Source organism: Oncorhynchus gorbuscha, linkage group LG11 (genome assembly GCF_021184085.1).
Source record: "Oncorhynchus gorbuscha isolate QuinsamMale2020 ecotype Even-year linkage group LG11, OgorEven_v1.0, whole genome shotgun sequence".
NCBI lineage: Eukaryota > Metazoa > Chordata > Actinopteri > Salmoniformes > Salmonidae > Oncorhynchus > Oncorhynchus gorbuscha.
This window is the reverse complement of record NC_060183.1, coordinates 80425684-80444308: the sequence shown is the minus strand read 5'-3', so window position 1 is coordinate 80444308 and position 18625 is coordinate 80425684. Positions and strand designations below refer to the sequence as shown.

Sequence of the window (18625 nt, the reverse complement as noted above, 5' to 3'; positions counted from 1 at the left end):
GAAAGGCTAGCCCATCTTCATGTCACCAGCATAAACTATGTGAAAGGCTAGCCCATCTTCATGTCACCAGCATAAACTATGTGAAAGGCTAGCCCATCTTCATGTCACCAGCATAAACTATGTGAAAGGCTAGCCCATCTTCATGTCACCAGCATAAACTATGTGAAAGGCTAGCCCATCTTCATGTCACCAGCATAAACTATGTGAAAGGCTAGCCCATCTTCATGTCATATGTCACCAGCATATCTCCACTGCATATTTTTTTCCCCTCACTAAAATTGGGCTTTATTTGATAACCTTAATGGGTTCGCAAGAGAAATAACAACGCATGACATGTACATGTGACCAAGTGGGGGGGGGCCGACGACGACACATCCATTAATGACCCAAGACAGATTTTTTTTAAAGGCCTGTAATTATGGTGCTGTAATAAAATCTTGATAGATGTGCTGAGCAAGATGAATAGTACCTCGTTTCAAAGCAGTTATTGATGCAGGTACTTCTCTATTCTACTGGAGCAGAACATTTTATATTTTTTGCCAGATCGACACCAAAACACTGCCACGGTGCTTTAAGTGTTGATGACTACACACAATGATTACACACAGCTATTCGTTCATAAATCATACAGCTGGGAAAACCACAAAAACGTCATACTTAACATTTTGCACCATAGATTCAAGAAGTCTGTTTGAATATTATTATTCTTCTTTTTTAAACATCTGCAATATGGCTTATTTTCATACCTACACTTCTCAACCGGCTCCTTGGAAAGGACACTGCTACGTGTCATTTAAGTCCCATGTGTTGCGTGGGCTTGAGCAGAGTGCTTGGGCCCACCATACATACGGGTAAACACACCAGGATGGTCTGCTGGTATAAATAGGACCTCAGCATAGACGGAAGACACCCTGTACAACAGGTTTGAGTCCCACATAATGTCAATAACTCCCTAGACGATCTTTAGGATGTTCAAAATAACACTTTGTTTGGTGGCAACTGCAAACTGTTGACATATTACTTTAGCTAACTACCCTCAATACGCTGCCAGCTACCCTCAATACGCTGCCAGCTACCCTCAATACGCTGCCAGCTACCCTCAATACGCTGCCAGCTACCCTCAATACGCTGCCAGCTACCCTCAATACGCTGCCAGCTACCCTCAATACGCTGCCAGCTACCCTCAATACGCTGCCAGCTACCCTCAATACGCTGCCAGCTACCCTCAATACGCTGCCAGCTACCCTCAATACGCTGCCAGCTACCCTCAATACGCTGCCAGCTACCCTCAATACGCTGCCAACTACCCTCAATACGCTGCAAACTGTTGCCATATTACTTTAGCTAACTACCCTCAATACGCTGCCAGCTACCCTCAATACGCTGCCAGCTACCCTCAATACGCTGCCAGCTACCCTCAATACGCTGCCAGCTACCCTCAATACGCTGCCAGCTACCCTCAATACGCTGCCAGCTACCCTCAATACGCTGCCAGCTACCCTCAATACGCTGCCAGCTACCCTCAATACGCTGCCAGCTACCCTCAATACGCTGCCAGCTACCCTCAATACGCTGCCAGCTACCCTCAATACGCTGCCAGCTACCCTCAATACGCTGCCAGCTACCCTCAATACGCTGCCAGCTACCCTCAATACGCTGCCAGCTACCCTCAATACGCTGCCAGCTACCCTCAATACGCTGCCAGCTACCCTCAATACGCTGCCAGCTACCCTCAATACGCTGCCAACTACCCTCAATACGCTGTAAACTGTTGACATAGCTAAAGTACTAACTACCCTCAATATGCTTGATAACTTAGGTGCTACATGTTCAGTTGACGGTGAACTAATCAAACTGAATATCTGTGTATAGTATTATAGATAAACTGTGTGTGTGTGTGTGTGTGTGTGTGTGTGTGTGTGTGTGTGTGTGTGTGTGTGTGTGTGTGTGTGTGTGTGTGTGTGTGTGTGTGTGTGTGTGTGTGTGTGTGTGTGTGTGTGTGTGTGTGTGTGTGTGTGTGTGTGTGTGTGTGTGTGTGTGGTGTGTGTGTGTGTGGGATCTACTCCAACTTGTAATGAATGAATTAACTGAGGGGAGCTCCGAGTGAACAAGCGTCCATAGGGACAGCAGTATTGGTGTGAACCTCAAGGCCTAGTGGCCATTAGAGGTACTACTCCAAGGGTTTGTTTGTCTTGTCGGTCCCAGGAGAACCTCTGGATTGCACAACAACATTTTGCCATGCGTTAAGGAACAGCAGGTGATGAATGGGATGTTTCCTCAATGAAACTGGCTGACTAGTATGGCTACAAAGGAAGGAATATTCACACCAGTGTGGATGTAGGGCAAGTTCCTCATGTTTACATTTCTGTGTTGTTATTCAGTGTATTCTTTTCTAAATCTGTACTTTGTGTAACAATTATTGTTTGTGTGTTTTGTTGAGCAGCCCTACCCACTGGTCAATAAGCAGAGGATACGAGGAAGATTTGACTGTGTTGCTGGAGTCTAACAGTGTGGTTCATTTTCTCATTCGTCCTAGAACCAATAGTCTCAGTGGCCAAGTGGTCTGAACTCACCTTGGCTATTTTAACAAAATGGCTCAGTATTTCTGCTCGGATCTTCAGTGTCTGGGCAGTCAAAATTTCTCTCACCAGCCAAAAGCTAACCTGCAAAAAAACAAACAAGAAGTACATAATTACTGAGTATACATATGGAGAACAGTATTAAAAGACACACACAATCTAGACATCAGTCTGCATTCACATTACCGACTCATAACAGCAGATAGTATTCTTTCAAAGAGACAACCATTACTACCATACCATTATTATAGAAAATTAGACAAATTATGCCCATTTTTAGATTGGTAAATTAGTAGTTAGTCTAGCGGGAGACCCCAAGGACCAACCAGGAATGAATAGGCCTACCTCTACACTGTTCCCCAAGTTATTAGACATACACTTCAACAACAAAAAATGCCGTTCAACAGTTTATTAACTCTCCATAGCCATTGTGGGTGATCAGATTAGAGTCACGAGTGAGAATCACTCACTTAACACTGTGGTTAGTGAGCAGTAGTCACTCATTTCTAACTTTGCGATTAAAAGCAATAGCAGCTGGAGTCTGTGCATGTCTTGTCAGAAATGGGCAAGGCAAACACAGTTCAACCAAGCCCATAACCCCTACAAGGTCTGGTCCATGAATCTCCTTAGAGGCCGGGAGGGAAATTCAATTGAGAAAAACCACTAGCTTAAGGAGAACTCATTTCTGAATTTACCCACAAAAAAAAAAATGGGAAGAAAATCTGAAGCAAAATCCCCACAATAACACTAGACATGGAAACCCATTAAAAGCCTTTTGGTTTCCTTGATTGTATTTGTGCCGCAAACACTGTGTGCCATCCACATGGGCTTAGCTTGGCAGAGCCTCACAAACCCCAAATGAGTTTTAACAAAGGGCATTTACAGTGGTATTGTGTGTGTGTGTGTAATGTGTGTGTGTGTGTGTGTGTGTGTGTGTGTGTGTGTGTGTGTGTGTGTGTGTGTGTGTGTGTGTGTGTGTGTGTGTGTGTGTGTGTGTGTGTGTGTGTGTGTGTGTGTGTGTGTGTGTGTGTGTGTGTGTGTGTGTGTGTGTGTGTGTGTGTGTGTGTGTGTGTGTGTGTGTGTGTGTGTGTGTGCGACAGCTTCCCACAGAGTTATTTCACCCATGTGACCAGAAGGAGAGACTCATGAAGAATCCAAACCGTTCTTGACAACAACTTGCCCTTTTCACCTACATCTGACAGTTTTATTATGCTCGAAGGCTAATTCCTTTATCATGTGGGGGCAAAAGCTCTGCTTTTCAGTTTTTCACTGGAAAATATAAATGAACTTTGCTTGTAACGTAGCACAACTGGCTATCACCGTGACAGGAACTGCTGTCTGGTTCTGACTGGGCAGTTCCTTCCTGTTACGACAGGTTTAGGTTTTTGACAGGAAGATAACCTGCTATAATTTTCTGGTTCTGGCCTATGTCAGATTTACTGTAACAGCTCCGGAGGAAACAGAGACCACAGGGTAAACCAGAGATCCTACAGTGAACACCATTAAGCCAGATCCTGGGACTTCCACCTGTAAGCTTGGGGAGCCTCCATTTGACAGACAACCATCATGATATATTTCCTGCCGAGTCCCCCAGGGGCTTGTTTCAGCTCCAATGCTTTTCTCAGATACTAGCCCTGCAATGGGGCAAGCTATAGCCCTGAATAGGAGCCTTGGAATTGGCCAGGCAATAGCCCTGAATAGGAGCCTTGGAATTGGCCAGGCAATAGCCCTGAATAGGAGCCCAGAAAGGGCCTGTGTATAGACGTGAATAGGAGCCCTGTGGGATCCTATGCACTGTAAGTACTGTATACATTTTAAATCTGCCAGTAAACAAGCTTCACTGTAAACATGTGCCATGATACTAATCATAGTAAACAGAACCTCCACAATAGGGATCCAGAAACAGGGTGTTTTCACTCTAAATCTTTGAATGGTTATGGGGCCCGTGCAAGTAGTGCATGGTCTGAAGGTGAACGTGATTGAATGTTTGTCTGCTAGCAAAACATGGTGACCTTTAACCCTGATGTTTACTATAGGTACGGCTCATGGGTGGGACCGATGCTGGGTACACCACACAACACAACGTGAAGCAGATACATGATCGTGTACCTTTGGGGACAACCCATCAAGATGCAGGGATACAGTAATATACAATTTGTTATGGTATAAGAGAAGGAAAATTATATAGATGCAGGTTTCCATGTTAAAACTGCCCAGGCATCAGCCGGAGACTCCCACTGTTCAGTGGATTACTTCAAACCGTAGTGAAATATGAAAGAGAAATCTCACTACAATGTCTGTTTACCCACTTACCCTTTAACTACCCACTATGCATCAGTAAAAAAAATATTTAAAAAAATGTACCTCGAACTATTCATCGACAAGACAAACATTTTTAACTATCTGCTGTTCATTGATAAAACTAGTCTCTCAGAAATGTTTTGGTCTTAGCCATTCCAACTGAAGATGAGGTAGTTCTCCTGGGACACGCATAACATCAGCAAATCACTGAGGATCCTCTCAAACCAACATCATCACGGTCACAGCGGAAACCGGGAGAGATCAATATCACCTCACCAGAAAAATAATACCCCATAATGTCAAAGTGGAATTATGTTGGAATTTATTACAAATTAATTGAAAATGAAAAGTTGAAATGTTTTATGGGTCAATAAGTATTCAACCCCTTTGTTATAGCAAGGCTAAATAAGTTCAAGAGTAAAAATGTGAAAGTAAAACACTGGAATGGAAGATTTGCAGTGAAAGAATGTGCAAAGTAGAGATAGAAATAATGGGGTGCAAAGGAGAAAAATAAATAAATACAGTAGGGAAAGAGGTAGTTGTTTGGGCTAAATTATAGATGGGCTATGTACAGGTGCAGTAATCTGTGAGCTGCTCTGACAGCTGGTGCTTAAAGCTAGTGAGGGAGATAAGTGTTTCCGGTTTCGGAGATTTTTGTAGTTCGTTCCAGTCATTGGCAGCAGAGAACTGGAAGGAGAGGGGCGTAAAGGAAGAGTTTGTTTTGGGGGTGACCAGAGAGATATACCTGCTGGATTGCGTGCTACAGGTTGGGTGCTGCTATGGTGACCAGCGAGCTGAGATAAGGGGGGACTTTACCTAGCAGGGTCTTGTAGATGACCTGGAGCAGTGGGTTTGGCGACGAGTATGAAGCGAGGGCCAGCCAACGACAGCGTACAGGTCGCAGTGGTGGGTAGTATATGGGGCTTTGGTGACAAAACGGATGGTACTGTGATAGACTGCATCCAGTTTGTTGCCTTGGCAACAGCTAACAGGGATCCTTAATAATGCTTCTCTGTGTAGCATGCACACGTAAAAGTATTGCTCAATTCCAACAAACTGGAACGCAACGTTGAGGATAAAGTTCAGGAATGACACAATTTCATGCGTCCAACATCTAAAAGAACATATTTCTGTGTTTTTGGAGCCTTTTGTCATGATTTGTTCTGTGTGTAAATGCAGGAGTATGAGGAAGTCTATCGCTGGTGGGGTAAGTGAAATCTCACAAATAAAAAAGGGTCTGGACACTTCCAATAACATCCCATTTTACACAGATTGGGTCAAATAAAAAAGGGTCTGGACACTTCCAATAACATCCCATTTTACACAGATTGGGTCAAATAAAAAAGGGTCTGGACACTTCCAATAACATCCCATTTTACACAGATTGGGTCAAATAAAAAAGGGTCTGGACACTTCCATAACATCCCATTTTACACAGATTGGGTCAAATAAAAAAGGGTCTGGACACTTCCATAACATCCCATTTTACACAGATTGGGTCAAATAAAAAGATTGGGTCAAATAAAAAAGGGTCTGGACACTTCCATAACATCCCATTTTACACAGATTGGGTCAAATAAAAAAGGGTCTGGACACTTCCAATAACATCCCATTTTACACAGATTGGGTCAAATAAAAAAGGGTCTGGACACTTCCAATAACATCCCATTTTACACAGATTGGGTCAAATAAAAAAGGGTCTGGACACTTCCATAACATCCCATTTTACACAGATTGGGTCAAATAAAAAAGGGTCTGGACACTTCCATAACATCCCATTTTACACAGATTGGGTCAAATAAAAAAGGGTCTGGACACTTCCAATAACATCCCATTTTACACAGATTGGGTCAAAAAAAAAAAGAAGAGTGAACTTGTCTTTTAACATCGCAGGCAGGCTCAGGGCAAAGGCCAGATGGTGTTCAGAGTTATAAAATATTATGTTTCGAAATGTAAAAACTCTAGCAATGTCTGAGCTCCACCTTCGAAGCACAGTAAGTAACAGTCTGATCGGAATGGCTGTGAAGACATTTAACTGGCACCGGTTCCATGGCCTACGGTCTGGTATTTGGGAAGCTGTTCAAATGGTCTTCATTCACCTTGATTCAGCTGTAAATCCTAACTTCGATTTAGGTCAAATGTTCACTCAGTAATGCATTGATGTCAAAGGGACACTTAAAAAAGAAAAATACATTTTTAAAAAAAGAGCAAATTCACCTAAATTAGCACCACAATGAAGATCTGGTGGTGGTCAGTCTAAAACTCCCTTTTCAAACGGGTAACCTGCAATGAGCTAAACCTCTGGCTTGAGGACTGAATGTTACACCTTTCAAACTAGCGCTCGTGGCTCATCCTTAAGATGGATACTAGTGCAATGCGCTTGGATCAGGAGGGGCCTTTAAAAAAAAAGAAGTTTTTTTTAGCGGGTTGAAAGACTCATTACATCATCCACTGTGCTGCTTTCCACCGTTGCCATCTGACACAAATTGGGCCGTTGCTCATGAGCTAACGAGAGACACTTATCCGAAAGCCCTTTGAGGAGGCGCCAGAGACGTTGAGTGTTGGACGGGGTCTAATCCCTCGCTAAGCTCTAAGGGCACCAGGGCTCCCTGTATCCTGGGTACCTATGAGGAATTAGCTATGGTTCTGCAACAGGGCCTTGAGAAGGAGTGGAGGAGAGAACGGGGAAACCGATATGCAACTTGGAGAGTATCTCCCCCCCCTAACAGTATCATCATCATCATCATTCTTTCCGTGAATGTTGTGGGCGGCTACTGTGGCTCAAAGCTCTCCACCTGCCAGGGAACCCCCACACGTTCTAGAGTGGAAGTGGAGAGTGGTGAGTGTGTGAGAGCGAGAGATAAAGAGCGATAGAGAGAGAGAGAGAGACACAGGCAGTTCTGAGGTTGATCATGTGATGGAAGGGATGATTCAATACTCGCTATGACAACATGGCATTTTTATCTCAGCGGAGGCCAAGAGACACTTAAAAAAATAACAAGGAGCTCAGTGTCAATGAATCATTCACTCCTTAGGTCAACATAAACCTCCAGGAATGTATCAGTAGAACTATTTAAGTCAATAACATGGTTGATATCACTCCACTCCTTGGAGCATCTCTGAGCGCTGTCTCCTTTCAAACTATGGCTTCATCCCAGCTAAAACGCTCCCAGGAAATGAACCCGCAGAGGAGAATGGAACCAAAATTAAACCGACAACAACAAATGGTAATGCTACACGGGATCAATCTGAAATAAAAAACATGTTTTAATACATATTATACAAAAAGAACACGTTAACACAAATTCATATACTAAACGAGTCCAGCAACATGGCCAGGACCAATGGCATCACAATTATGCTTTTGTCTGTTGTGAAATAACAGTGTGCGTTTGTTTCCCCTCAGGACATTGGGTGAGGGATATAGCAAACCTACCATTTCTCAAGCCGTAATCAAAACACATCCGTTGTGTGCAACACTACAGCGAAAAGGAAAACCTCCTTTAAACCTGCTAAATGTAATGCCAAAATGTGGATTTCCACCTAAATAGACAATACGCAAAAGTAATTATCACGAGGGCCATAAACAACGCATAGTAACGCTTATTACTCGTCACAACGTCATCTTTAGGCACCAAGTGACTTCATCCCTCTGTGACCAAGAGGTCTTGTTTCAATTCTACTAAATTATTTTGAAATCCATCTGCGGACTTCACAACAAGATGGTGCTGCTTTGCTGCGATCGCTAGGCTCCTCCCACTTCATATGCCGCATTGTAAGCGGAGCTGCGAGGTTCACAGGCAGAGGAAATGGATCCTTTGTTTGGATAGGCCAGAAAACTAACGCGTCGGGACAAGCGGGACACACTGTACACAAGAATGTCGGCCGGGAAATGGTGCAGAACTACTTAAAGTCCCCTAAATAGGGGGACTTAATGTTTAAAAAGGTTTTTTTTTAATCCCTGGCCAATCAGCGACTAAAAAGTTTACATCTTGTTTCGCCCGTTTCCAAGACGCTATATATAAAAAAGAAAATGTAATGCACGATTGGTTTGAACCATTCTGCCGATTTTGCTTCAGTGGTCATGCAACAGTCAACATCTCAAGTGTTTACGGGAATCCAAGAGAGAATCCCAGATACCCTCCATGTTCGTGAAACAGTCACCCAGAGGTCCTTCGATGGACAAGGATGTAAAAGGAAGCTGGAGGGGGAATTGGGATCTTTCAGAGGACCTCTTTCTCTCTGGCCTATGGAGGCGTATGCAGGTGACCCTTCAACAAGTACCTAACCTTCCTTTACATGTGTGGCCATCTTTCCAGAACCATGGAGTCAGCTAGTCATGTTTGGTCTAATTGTGTCGTAAAAAAAAAACAGACCCAACCACCAGCTAAGAGACTGGTCATTTAAGTCATTTAAGTCTAAATATGGACGTTTATTTAAGTTAACTCAGCACTCTTCCATTTTGGCAACAAATGGGGAAAAAAAGAGAAAGGATTTATTTCAAAGTGGTCCCGATCTGTTTCTAGTTATGACTTGGCTGTAATGGTAACAAATGCTTCCATGATAAATAGATCATAAACGTAAATGGCTAAATATCAGCAATCCAAGTATATGCTTCTAAATTGCACTTAGAAAAAAATGAGGACTGGGAAAATAAACATAACTTCTCCTTTGAGACAATTACATTTGTACTTACGCAACTGAAAACAAAGGAATAGCATTAAAGTTAGAAATGTGTGAGATTAAACAGGCCAATTACAGCAATTAAATGACTGTCAATAACTGTATTTTGGCATTAATGCAATTGCACGTCTTGCCTTCCGGGGGAAGACGGGAAAGAAAATGGAATATGCTCCGAGTGGGTCTTTTTTTTCTTTCAGTTCCAACTTCCCGCAAAGACGTAACAATTCAAATAAGTAAAGACGTTCTACAAAACTCCCAAATGTATTGTACCTTTTGTGGTGAATGGACCAGCAACGTTATCCCTCAACGTGGGGATAATGAACAATGGACCAGCAACGTCCCCCAACGTGGGGATAATGAACAATGGACCAGCAACGTCCCCCAACGTGGGGATAATGAACAATGGACCAGCAACGTTATCCCTCAACGTGGGGATAATGAACAATGGACCAGCAACGTCCCCCAACGTGGGGATAATGAACAATGGACCAGCAATGTTATCCCCCAACGTGGGGATAATGAACAATGGACCAGCAATGTTATCCCCCAACGTGGGGATAATGAACAATGGACCAGCAATGTTATCCCCCAACGTGGGGATAATGAACAATGGACCAGCAATGTTATCCCCCAACGTGGGGATAATGAACAATGGACCAGCAACGTTATCCCCCAACGTGGGGATAATGAACAATGGACCAGCAACGTTATCCCCCAACGTGGGGATAATGAACAATGGACCAGCAACGTTATCCCCCAACGTGGGGATAATGAACAATGGACCAGCAACGTTATCCCCCAACGTGGGGATAATGAACAATGGACCAGCAACGTTATCCCCCAACGTAATGGGGATATCCCCCATGAACAATGGACCAGCAACGTTATCCCCCAACGTGGGGATAATGAACAATGGACCAGCAACGTTATCCCCCAACGTGGGGATAATGAACAATGGACCAGCAACGTTATCCCCCAACGTGGGGATAATGAACAATAGACCAGGCTATTTCCAGTAGAACCCTGACTAGGGAGCTGCCTACAGGGCTGTCCCCATGAGCCCCAACGTGGGGATAATGAACAATAGACCAGGCTATTTCCAGTAGAACACTGACTAGGGAGCTGCCTACAGGGCTGTCCCCATGAGCCCCAACGTGGGGATAATGAACAGCCCTGTTGAAGAGCTGTGTCCAGCTGGATCGGCAGTCGCTGAGGAATGTCATCATCAGTGTCGCTCGGACTACGCCATGTCCGTCCTCACATTAAAAGATATTCCATTCAAACCAAAGGTTTTCTTTAGTTTACAAACCAGGGTTTCAAATGAAATCAATGTCTTTATTTATTTCTATATCTGTACCCTCCGACTGCCAATAAAGACGGAGATAAGACAAAAGGGGGGTTGAGTGGGACGGAGACAAAAGGGGGGTGGAGTGAGACGGGGACAAAAGGGGGGTGGAGTGAGACGGGGACAAAAGGGGGTGGGTGGGACGGAGACAAAAGGGGGGTGGAGTGGGACGGGGACAAAAGGGGGTGGAGTGAGACGGGGACAAAAGGGGGGTGGAGTGAGACGGGGACAAAAGGGGGGTGGAGTGAGACAAAAGGGGGGTGGAGTGAGACAAGAACAAAGGGGGGTGGAGTGAGAGACGAGAACAAAAGGGGGGTGGAGTGAGACGAGAACAAAAGGGGGGTGGAGTGAGACAAAAGAGGGGTGGAGTGGGACGGGGACAAAAGGGGGGGTGGAGTGGGACGGGGACAAAAGGGGAGAAAAAGAAACAAGCTGGCAAACCGCCTGTAGAGATCGGCTAATAGTATTTCCACCCTGCGTTTCCAGTTAGGGAGCCATATGAGGCCGATAATAGTTTAATGGCATAGCCGTCACCAGTTGGGCACAGTTTGAGATCTAAGCTGCAGAGGGTACGAGCCCAACAGACAGGACCAAGTGGGAGCCAATGACACACAGAAACAGGAGGTGAGAGCCAGCGTAACACGGTAAGCCTTTTCGATGCAAAAGCTTTGAAGCTGGGCCATTTTGTGACGGGAAAGTGTAAAAGACAATATTGTAAGACTTCAAATCTCATTTAAAAAAAGGACCACAACGAAAGCTAGTCTCTTGACTTCTTTGTGTATGTATCCTCGGGCAATTTGGTATATGGATCTGTTGTCTGTGGTAACATTTGATGTATTTTAATGGTCTTTCACGTCTGGTTTGAATTATGCCTTATGAAGTGAAAAGAAGAGCAGGTCACAGAATAAGTGTATTCCATTAGCAAACACCTATTAAGGTTATTATGCCTCTACCAACGATGATGAGGGTAAACCAAATGATGTCCGGTTTCATTTTTTTGTCCAGTGATGCCCATGGGATTAGGGCGGTGGGAGAAGATGAGGTGAAGAGAGGGAGTAATGAGAAAAAAGGTAGGCCCGCTGCTCTGCTACGCTACTCATTTCACCTTAAGGGGTTTTCTCTAGACATACAAAAGTAAAACAGATCTCATTTTCTTCTTCCTCTACAAGTTCCTGAGGAACAAGATTAAATAGTATCAGGACTTTATAAAAAGACAAAATCACGCAACCAAGTTCTGGGAGAAAAAAAACCCCACCAGAAATGTATGAATGAACTGCCTTTTATGTTATTAAAAATAAAAAATAAAATGTTAAAAATGTTATGTTATTCTTTTATAAAATAGATCATGTGACAAAACAACAAACAAATGGGTTCACAAGACAAGTTCACTCTTCTTTCTTTTTTTTTTTTGACCCAATCTGTGTAAAATGGGATGTTATGGAAGTGTCCAGACCCTTTTTTGTTGTTGTGAGATTTCACTTACCCCACCAGCGATAGACTTCCTCATACTCATTCTGCATTTACACACAGAACAAATCATGACAAAAGGCTCCAAAACACACAAATGGGTTTTGAAGGTGTTTTCAAAAACACCATTAAGTGTGAATATTTCTATAATAAATCAACATGGTGTGTGGTCCTCGCACTACAACTCAAGAAACCATGATATAAAAACCCAGCTACTCTGTAATATGCCATAATATAAACCGAGACATTCCGGTCTATGATGTAGTGAATGTATTTGTGAACCTATTATTGAACAGAGAAACATTTCTTCCTAAGGAGGACTCACCTGGTTGAATCTCCGTGTAAACGCCACCACGTTGGGTGCCAGCCGGTGTTTCTCCTTCCTGTTCCATCCACAGCTAGCCAGCTCCTGCAACACAACAAAACACACAATCAATGTGATGGCTAACTCAACCATGAACAATGGTGGAGCTAAAATGCCTTTAGAAAGTATTCTCACTACACACACACACACACACACACACACACACACACACACACACACACACACACACACACACACACACACACACACACACACACACACACACACAGTGTGTTACAAATGAGATTAGATTGAGATTTGTTGGCATTGGCCGATGTAACCGATGTGAAATGGCTAGCTAGTTAGCGGTGTTGCGCGCTAATAGTGTTTCAAATCGGTGACGTCACTCGCTCTGAGACCTTGAAGTAGTGGTTCCCCCTTGCTCTGCAAGGGACGTGGCTTTTGTAGAGCGATGGGTAACGATGCAGGTATTGCAATGCAAATATTATACAATCCAGGTGTACAAAGCTCTTCAGGAATTACCCAGAACAACCAAATCAGCTGTAATCGCTGCCAAAGCTGATTGTAACATGTATTGACTCAAAGAGTTGAATACTTATGTAATCAAGATATATTAGTCTTTCACTTTGACATGAGTATTTTGTGTACGTCGTTGACATACAAAAAAAAGACAATTAAATCCATTTTAATGCCACTTTGTAACACAACAAAATGTGGAAAAAGTCAAGGGGTGTGAATAGTTTCTGAAGGCGCTGTATAAGAAACTACATACGAATGAGAACAACGAGGGTAATTCATTTGAAGGTTCATAGAGATGTCATGCTAAATTGCACAAATCAGTTGGACACTTTCTGAAGATCAAAGCCTTATAAGGACGTGATCTTTCGTTACGGGAAGACCTGAAAAGCCACTTGTATGCACATTGACTGAATAAATGTTAGTTTTCCCCCACAGCTTTGAATAGATGATCTACTTTCAATTCTTGTTACTCACACCAATTACTTAATTCATTAACATTTTTTATTTTCATTAACAGAAACCTATACATGCCATTTGGTGGCAGTGAAAAGATGAAGGAATTCCAAAAAACTTCTATTTGATTTTCACTTTACAAGAATGAAGATGCCCAAAACTGGAAATAATGAATTCTTATCACGGACACATATGGACTGTCACATTGCATTACTTGCAATGACAAAAACAAACCATAAACAGAAGTCTTCCAAGCGCACTGTAACTCGATAGTTCCACCTCAATCCACTCTGTCCTTTCTTTCCACCATATATTTTAACAGATGTTCCGATATCACAGGCAAGCACGTCTGCAGGGAGACGTTAAGCCAAATGATGTTCCTCTGGAAAAATAAAGGACATAACTGTGTCCCACAAGGCTGTATAGAGGAAGTCTGGGGAGTTTTATATATATATATTTTTTTAAATCACATTTTCCCCTTGGTTTGCGATGAGAAACCATTGAGCCAAGATCCTCTAAGAATTCAACCAATTAAGAAGAGGCAACTGTTAAATAAACCCACTTATATACACTGGGGCCCAAGGGCCTCTCCAGGTTGGGGTTAGCAACAGCTCAAAACACGAGGGCCTGAGGGCATCTCCAGGTTGGTGTTAGCAACAGCTCAATACACTGGGGCCTGAGGGCCTCTCCAGGTTGGGGTTAGCAACAGCTCAAAACACGAGGGCCTGAGGGCATCTCCAGGTTGGTGTTAGCAACAGCTCAATACACTGGGGCCCGAGGGCCTCTCCAGGTTGGTGTTAGAAACAGCTCAATACACTGGGGCCCGAGGGCCTCTCCAGGTTGGTGTTAGAAACAGCTCAATACACTGGGGCCCGAGGGCCTCTCCAGGTTGGTGTTAGAAACAGCTCAATAGACTGGGGCCCGAGGGCCTCTCCAGGTTGGGGTTAGCAACAGCTCAATACACTAGGGCCTGAGGGCCTCTCCAGGTTGGTGTTAGAAACAGCTCAATACACTGGGGCCTGAGGGCCTCTCCAGGTTGGTGTTAGCAACAGCTCAATACACTGGGGCCTGAGGGCCTCTCCAGGTTGGTGTTAGAAACAGCTCAATACACTGGGGCCCGAGGGCCTCTCCAGGTTGGTGTTAGCAACAGCTCAATACACTGGGGCCTGAGGGCCTCTCCAGGTTGGTGTTAGAAACAGCTCAATACACTGGGGCCCGAGGGCCTCTCCAGGTTGGTGTTAGCAACAGCTCAATACACTGGGGCCTGAGGGCCTCTCCAGGTTGGGGTTAGCAACAGCTCAATACACTGGGGCCCGAGGGCCTCTCCAGGTTGGTGTTAGCAACAGCTCAATACACTAGGGCCCGAGGGCCTCTCCAGGTTGGTGTTAGCAACAGCTCAATACACTAGGGCCCGAGGGCCTCTCCAGGTTGGGGTTAGCAACAGCTCAATACACTAGGTCCTGAGGGCCTCTCCAGGTTGGTGTTAGAAACAGCTCAATACACTAGGTCCTGAGGGCCTCTCCAGGTTGGTGTTAGCAACAGCTCATAAACAGCATCTGGAGCTCACAGCTAATTACAGAAAACAGGAGGATCACCAAGGTTATGGTCTTCAGGACATTCACAAAGTGCTGCTTTATTTCAAATTTTGACACAATTTTCCTCCTTAATTTCTCTCGTCTCATCGCTGCAACTCCCCATCCAGCTCGGGAGGCGAAGGTCGAATCATGCGTCCTTTAAAACATGACCAGCCAAACCGCGCTTCTTAACACTTAACCCGGAAGCCAGCCGCACCAACGTGTCAGAGGAAAAACAGTTCAACTGACAACTGGAATCAGCCTGCGGGCGCCTGGCCCACCACAAGGAGTCGCTAAAGCGCAGTGAGTCAGGTAAAGCCTCCTCAGCCAAACCCTCCCCATACTCAGACGATGGCTGGGTCAATTGTGCGGCATCTTATGGAACTCCCAATCATGACCGGTTGTGATACTGCCCGGGATTGTGATACTTAACATCACGCTCCCCTTCAACAGGAGGCCTCACGCTCCCCACTAACAGGAGGCCTCACGCTCCCCACTAACAGGAGGCCTCACGCTCCCCACTAACAGGAGGCCTCACGCTCCCCACTAACAGGAGGCCTCACGCTCCCCACTAACAGGAGGCCTCACGCTCCCCACTAACAGGAGGCCTCACGCTCCCCACTAACAGGAGGCCTCACGCTCCCCACTAACAGGAGGCCTCACGCTCCCCACTAACAGGAGGCCTCACGCCTCCCCCCCACTAACAGGAGGCCTCACGGAGGCCTCCCCCCCACTAACAGGAGGCCTCACGCCCCCACTCCCCACCCCACTAACAGGAGGCCTCACGCTCCCCACTAACAGGAGGCCTCACGCTCCCCACTAACAGGAGGCCTCACGCTCCCCACTAACAGGAGGCCTCACGCTCCCCACTAACAGGAGGCCTCACGCTCCCCACTAACAGGAGGCCTCACGCTCCCCACTAACAGGAGGCCTCACGCTCCCCACTAACAGGAGGCCTCACGCTCCCCCCACTAACAGGAGGCCTCACGCTCCCCACTAACAGGAGGCCTCACGCTCCCCACTAACAGGAGGCCTCACGCTCCCCACTAACAGGAGGCCTCACGCTCCCCACTAACAGGAGGCCTCACGCTCCCCACTAACTGGAGGCCTCACGCTCCCCTTCAACTGGAGGCCTCACGCTCCCCTTCAACTGGAGGCCTCACGCTCCCCTTCAACTGGAGGCCTCACGCTCCCCTTCAACTGGAGGCCTCACGCTCCCCTTCAACTGGAGGCCTCACGCTCCCCTTCAACTGGAGGCCTCACGCTCCCCTTCAACTGGAGGCCTCACGCTCCCCTTCAACTGGAGGCCTCACGCTCCCCTTCAACTGGAGGCCTCACGCTCCCCTTCAACTGGAGGCCTCACGCTCCCCTTCAACTGGAGGCCTCACGCTCCCCTTCAACTGGAGGCCTCACGCTCCCCTTCAACTGGAGGCCTCACGCTCCCCTTCAACTGGAGGCCTCACGCTCCCCTTCAACTGGAGGCCTCACGCTCCCCTTCAACTGGAGGCCTCACGCTCCCCTTCAACTGGAGGCCTCACGCTCCCCTTCAACTGGAGGCCTCACGCTCCCCTTCAACTGGAGGCCTCACGCTCCCCTTCAACTGGAGGCCTCACGCTCCCCTTCAACTGGAGGCCTCACGCTCCCCTTCAACTGGAGGCCTCACGCTCCCCTTCAACTGGAGGCCTCACGCTCCCCTTCAACTGGAGGCCTCACGCTCCCCTTCAACTGGAGGCCTCACGCTCCCCTTCAACTGGAGGCCTCACGCTCCCCTTCAACTGGAGGCCTCACGCTCCCCTTCAACTGGAGGCCTCACGCTCCCCTTCAACTGGAGGCCTCACGCTCCCCTTCAACTGGAGGCCTCACGCTCCCCTTCAACTGGAGGCCTCACGCTCCCCTTCAACAGGAGGCCTCACGCTCCCCTTCAACAGGAGGCCTCACGCTCCCCTTCAACAGGAGGCCTCACGCTCCCCTTCAACAGGAGGCCTCACGCTCCCCTTCAACTGGAGGCCTCACGCTCCCCTTCAACAGGAGGCCTCACGCTCCCCTTCAACAGGAGGCCTCACGCTCCCCTTCAACAGGAGGCCTCACGCTCCCCTTCAACAGGAGGCCTCACGCTCCCCTTCAACAGGAGGCCTCACGCTCCCCTTCAACAGGAGGCCTCACGCTCCCCTTCAACAGGAGGCCTCAAACTCCCCTTCAACAGGAGGCCTCAAACTCCCCTTCAACAGGAGGCCTCAAACTCCCCTTCAACAGGAGGCCTCAAACTCCCCTTCAACAGGAGGCCTCAAACTCCCCTTCAACAGGAGGCCTCAAACTCCCCTTCAACAGGAGGCCTCAAACTCCCCTTCAACAGGAGGCCTCTCCCTCAAACTCCCCTTCAACAGGAGGCCTCTCCCTCAAACTCCCCTTCAACAGGAGGCCTCTCCCTCAAACTCCCCTTCAACAGGAGGCCTCTCCCTCAAACTCCCCTTCAACAGGAGGCCTCTCCCTCAAACTCCCCTTCAACAGGAGGCCTCTCCCTCAAACTCCCCTTCAACAGGAGGCCTCTCCCTCAAACTCCCCTTCAACAGGAGGCCTCTCCCTCAAACTCCCCTTCAACAGGAGGCCTCTCCCTCAAACTCCCCTTCAACAGGAGGCCTCTCCCTCAAACTCCCCTTCAACAGGAGGCCTCTCCCTCAAACTCCCCTTCAACAGGAGGCCTCTCCCTCAAACTCCCCTTCAACAGGAGGCCTCTCCCTCAAACTCCCCTTCAACAGGAGGCCTCTCCCTCAAACTCCCCTTCAACAGGAGGCCTCTCCCTCAAACTCCCCTTCAACAGGAGGCCTCTCCCTCAAACTCCCCTTCAACAGGAGGCCTCTCCCTCAAACTCCCCTTCAACAGGAGGCCTCTCCCTCAAACTCCCCTTCAACAGGAGGCCTCTCCCTCAAACTCCCCTTCAACAGGAGGCCTCTCCCTCAAACTCCCCTTCAACAGGAGGCCTCTCCCTCAAACTCCCCTTTAACTCTACTCCAGACAATACCCAGGTATAGGTATTTTCTACACTTTTATTATCTAGGAAGTAGGAAAAGGTTTCAAACTATGGTATAGGAAGTAGGGGGGGGGCTAATGAAATGAGGAACAGGGAGAGCAGCAATTTATGATCAGATTATTACAATTAGAACAGTGGCCCAAAATTCACACTGTCAAATGGTTTCTTAAAATTACATTGGACCTTTACAAGAGATAGTCAAAGTGTACACACAATCCCAGCTAGCAGCTGCAGTAAAAAGGCAAAACATTTATCAAACATTCTCATCTGCTTTTTCAAAAACACAGACAGCTGAGACAAAAGCTTCTGTACAAAGTAATTCTTCACACACAAAAAAAGGTGTTCGCAAAA

The 18625-nt window shown here is 46.6% G+C and overlaps 1 protein-coding gene across 3 annotated transcripts in view; it reads right to left on the bottom strand.

The window, feature by feature from the left end:
• The window catches only part of LOC123989539 (ras-specific guanine nucleotide-releasing factor RalGPS1-like), a 318616-nt gene that overhangs the window by 212567 nt on the left and 87424 nt on the right, over window positions 1-18625 (bottom strand). For all 3 annotated transcript variants that reach the window (XM_046290621.1, XM_046290623.1, XM_046290622.1), the window contains 2 exons: window positions 12701-12784; window positions 2574-2663 (listed from right to left, as the gene is read on the bottom strand). In XM_046290621.1, coding sequence (XP_046146577.1) covers window positions 2574-2663; window positions 12701-12784 — 174 coding nt within the window. The remainder of the gene's footprint in view (window positions 1-2573; window positions 2664-12700; window positions 12785-18625) is intronic.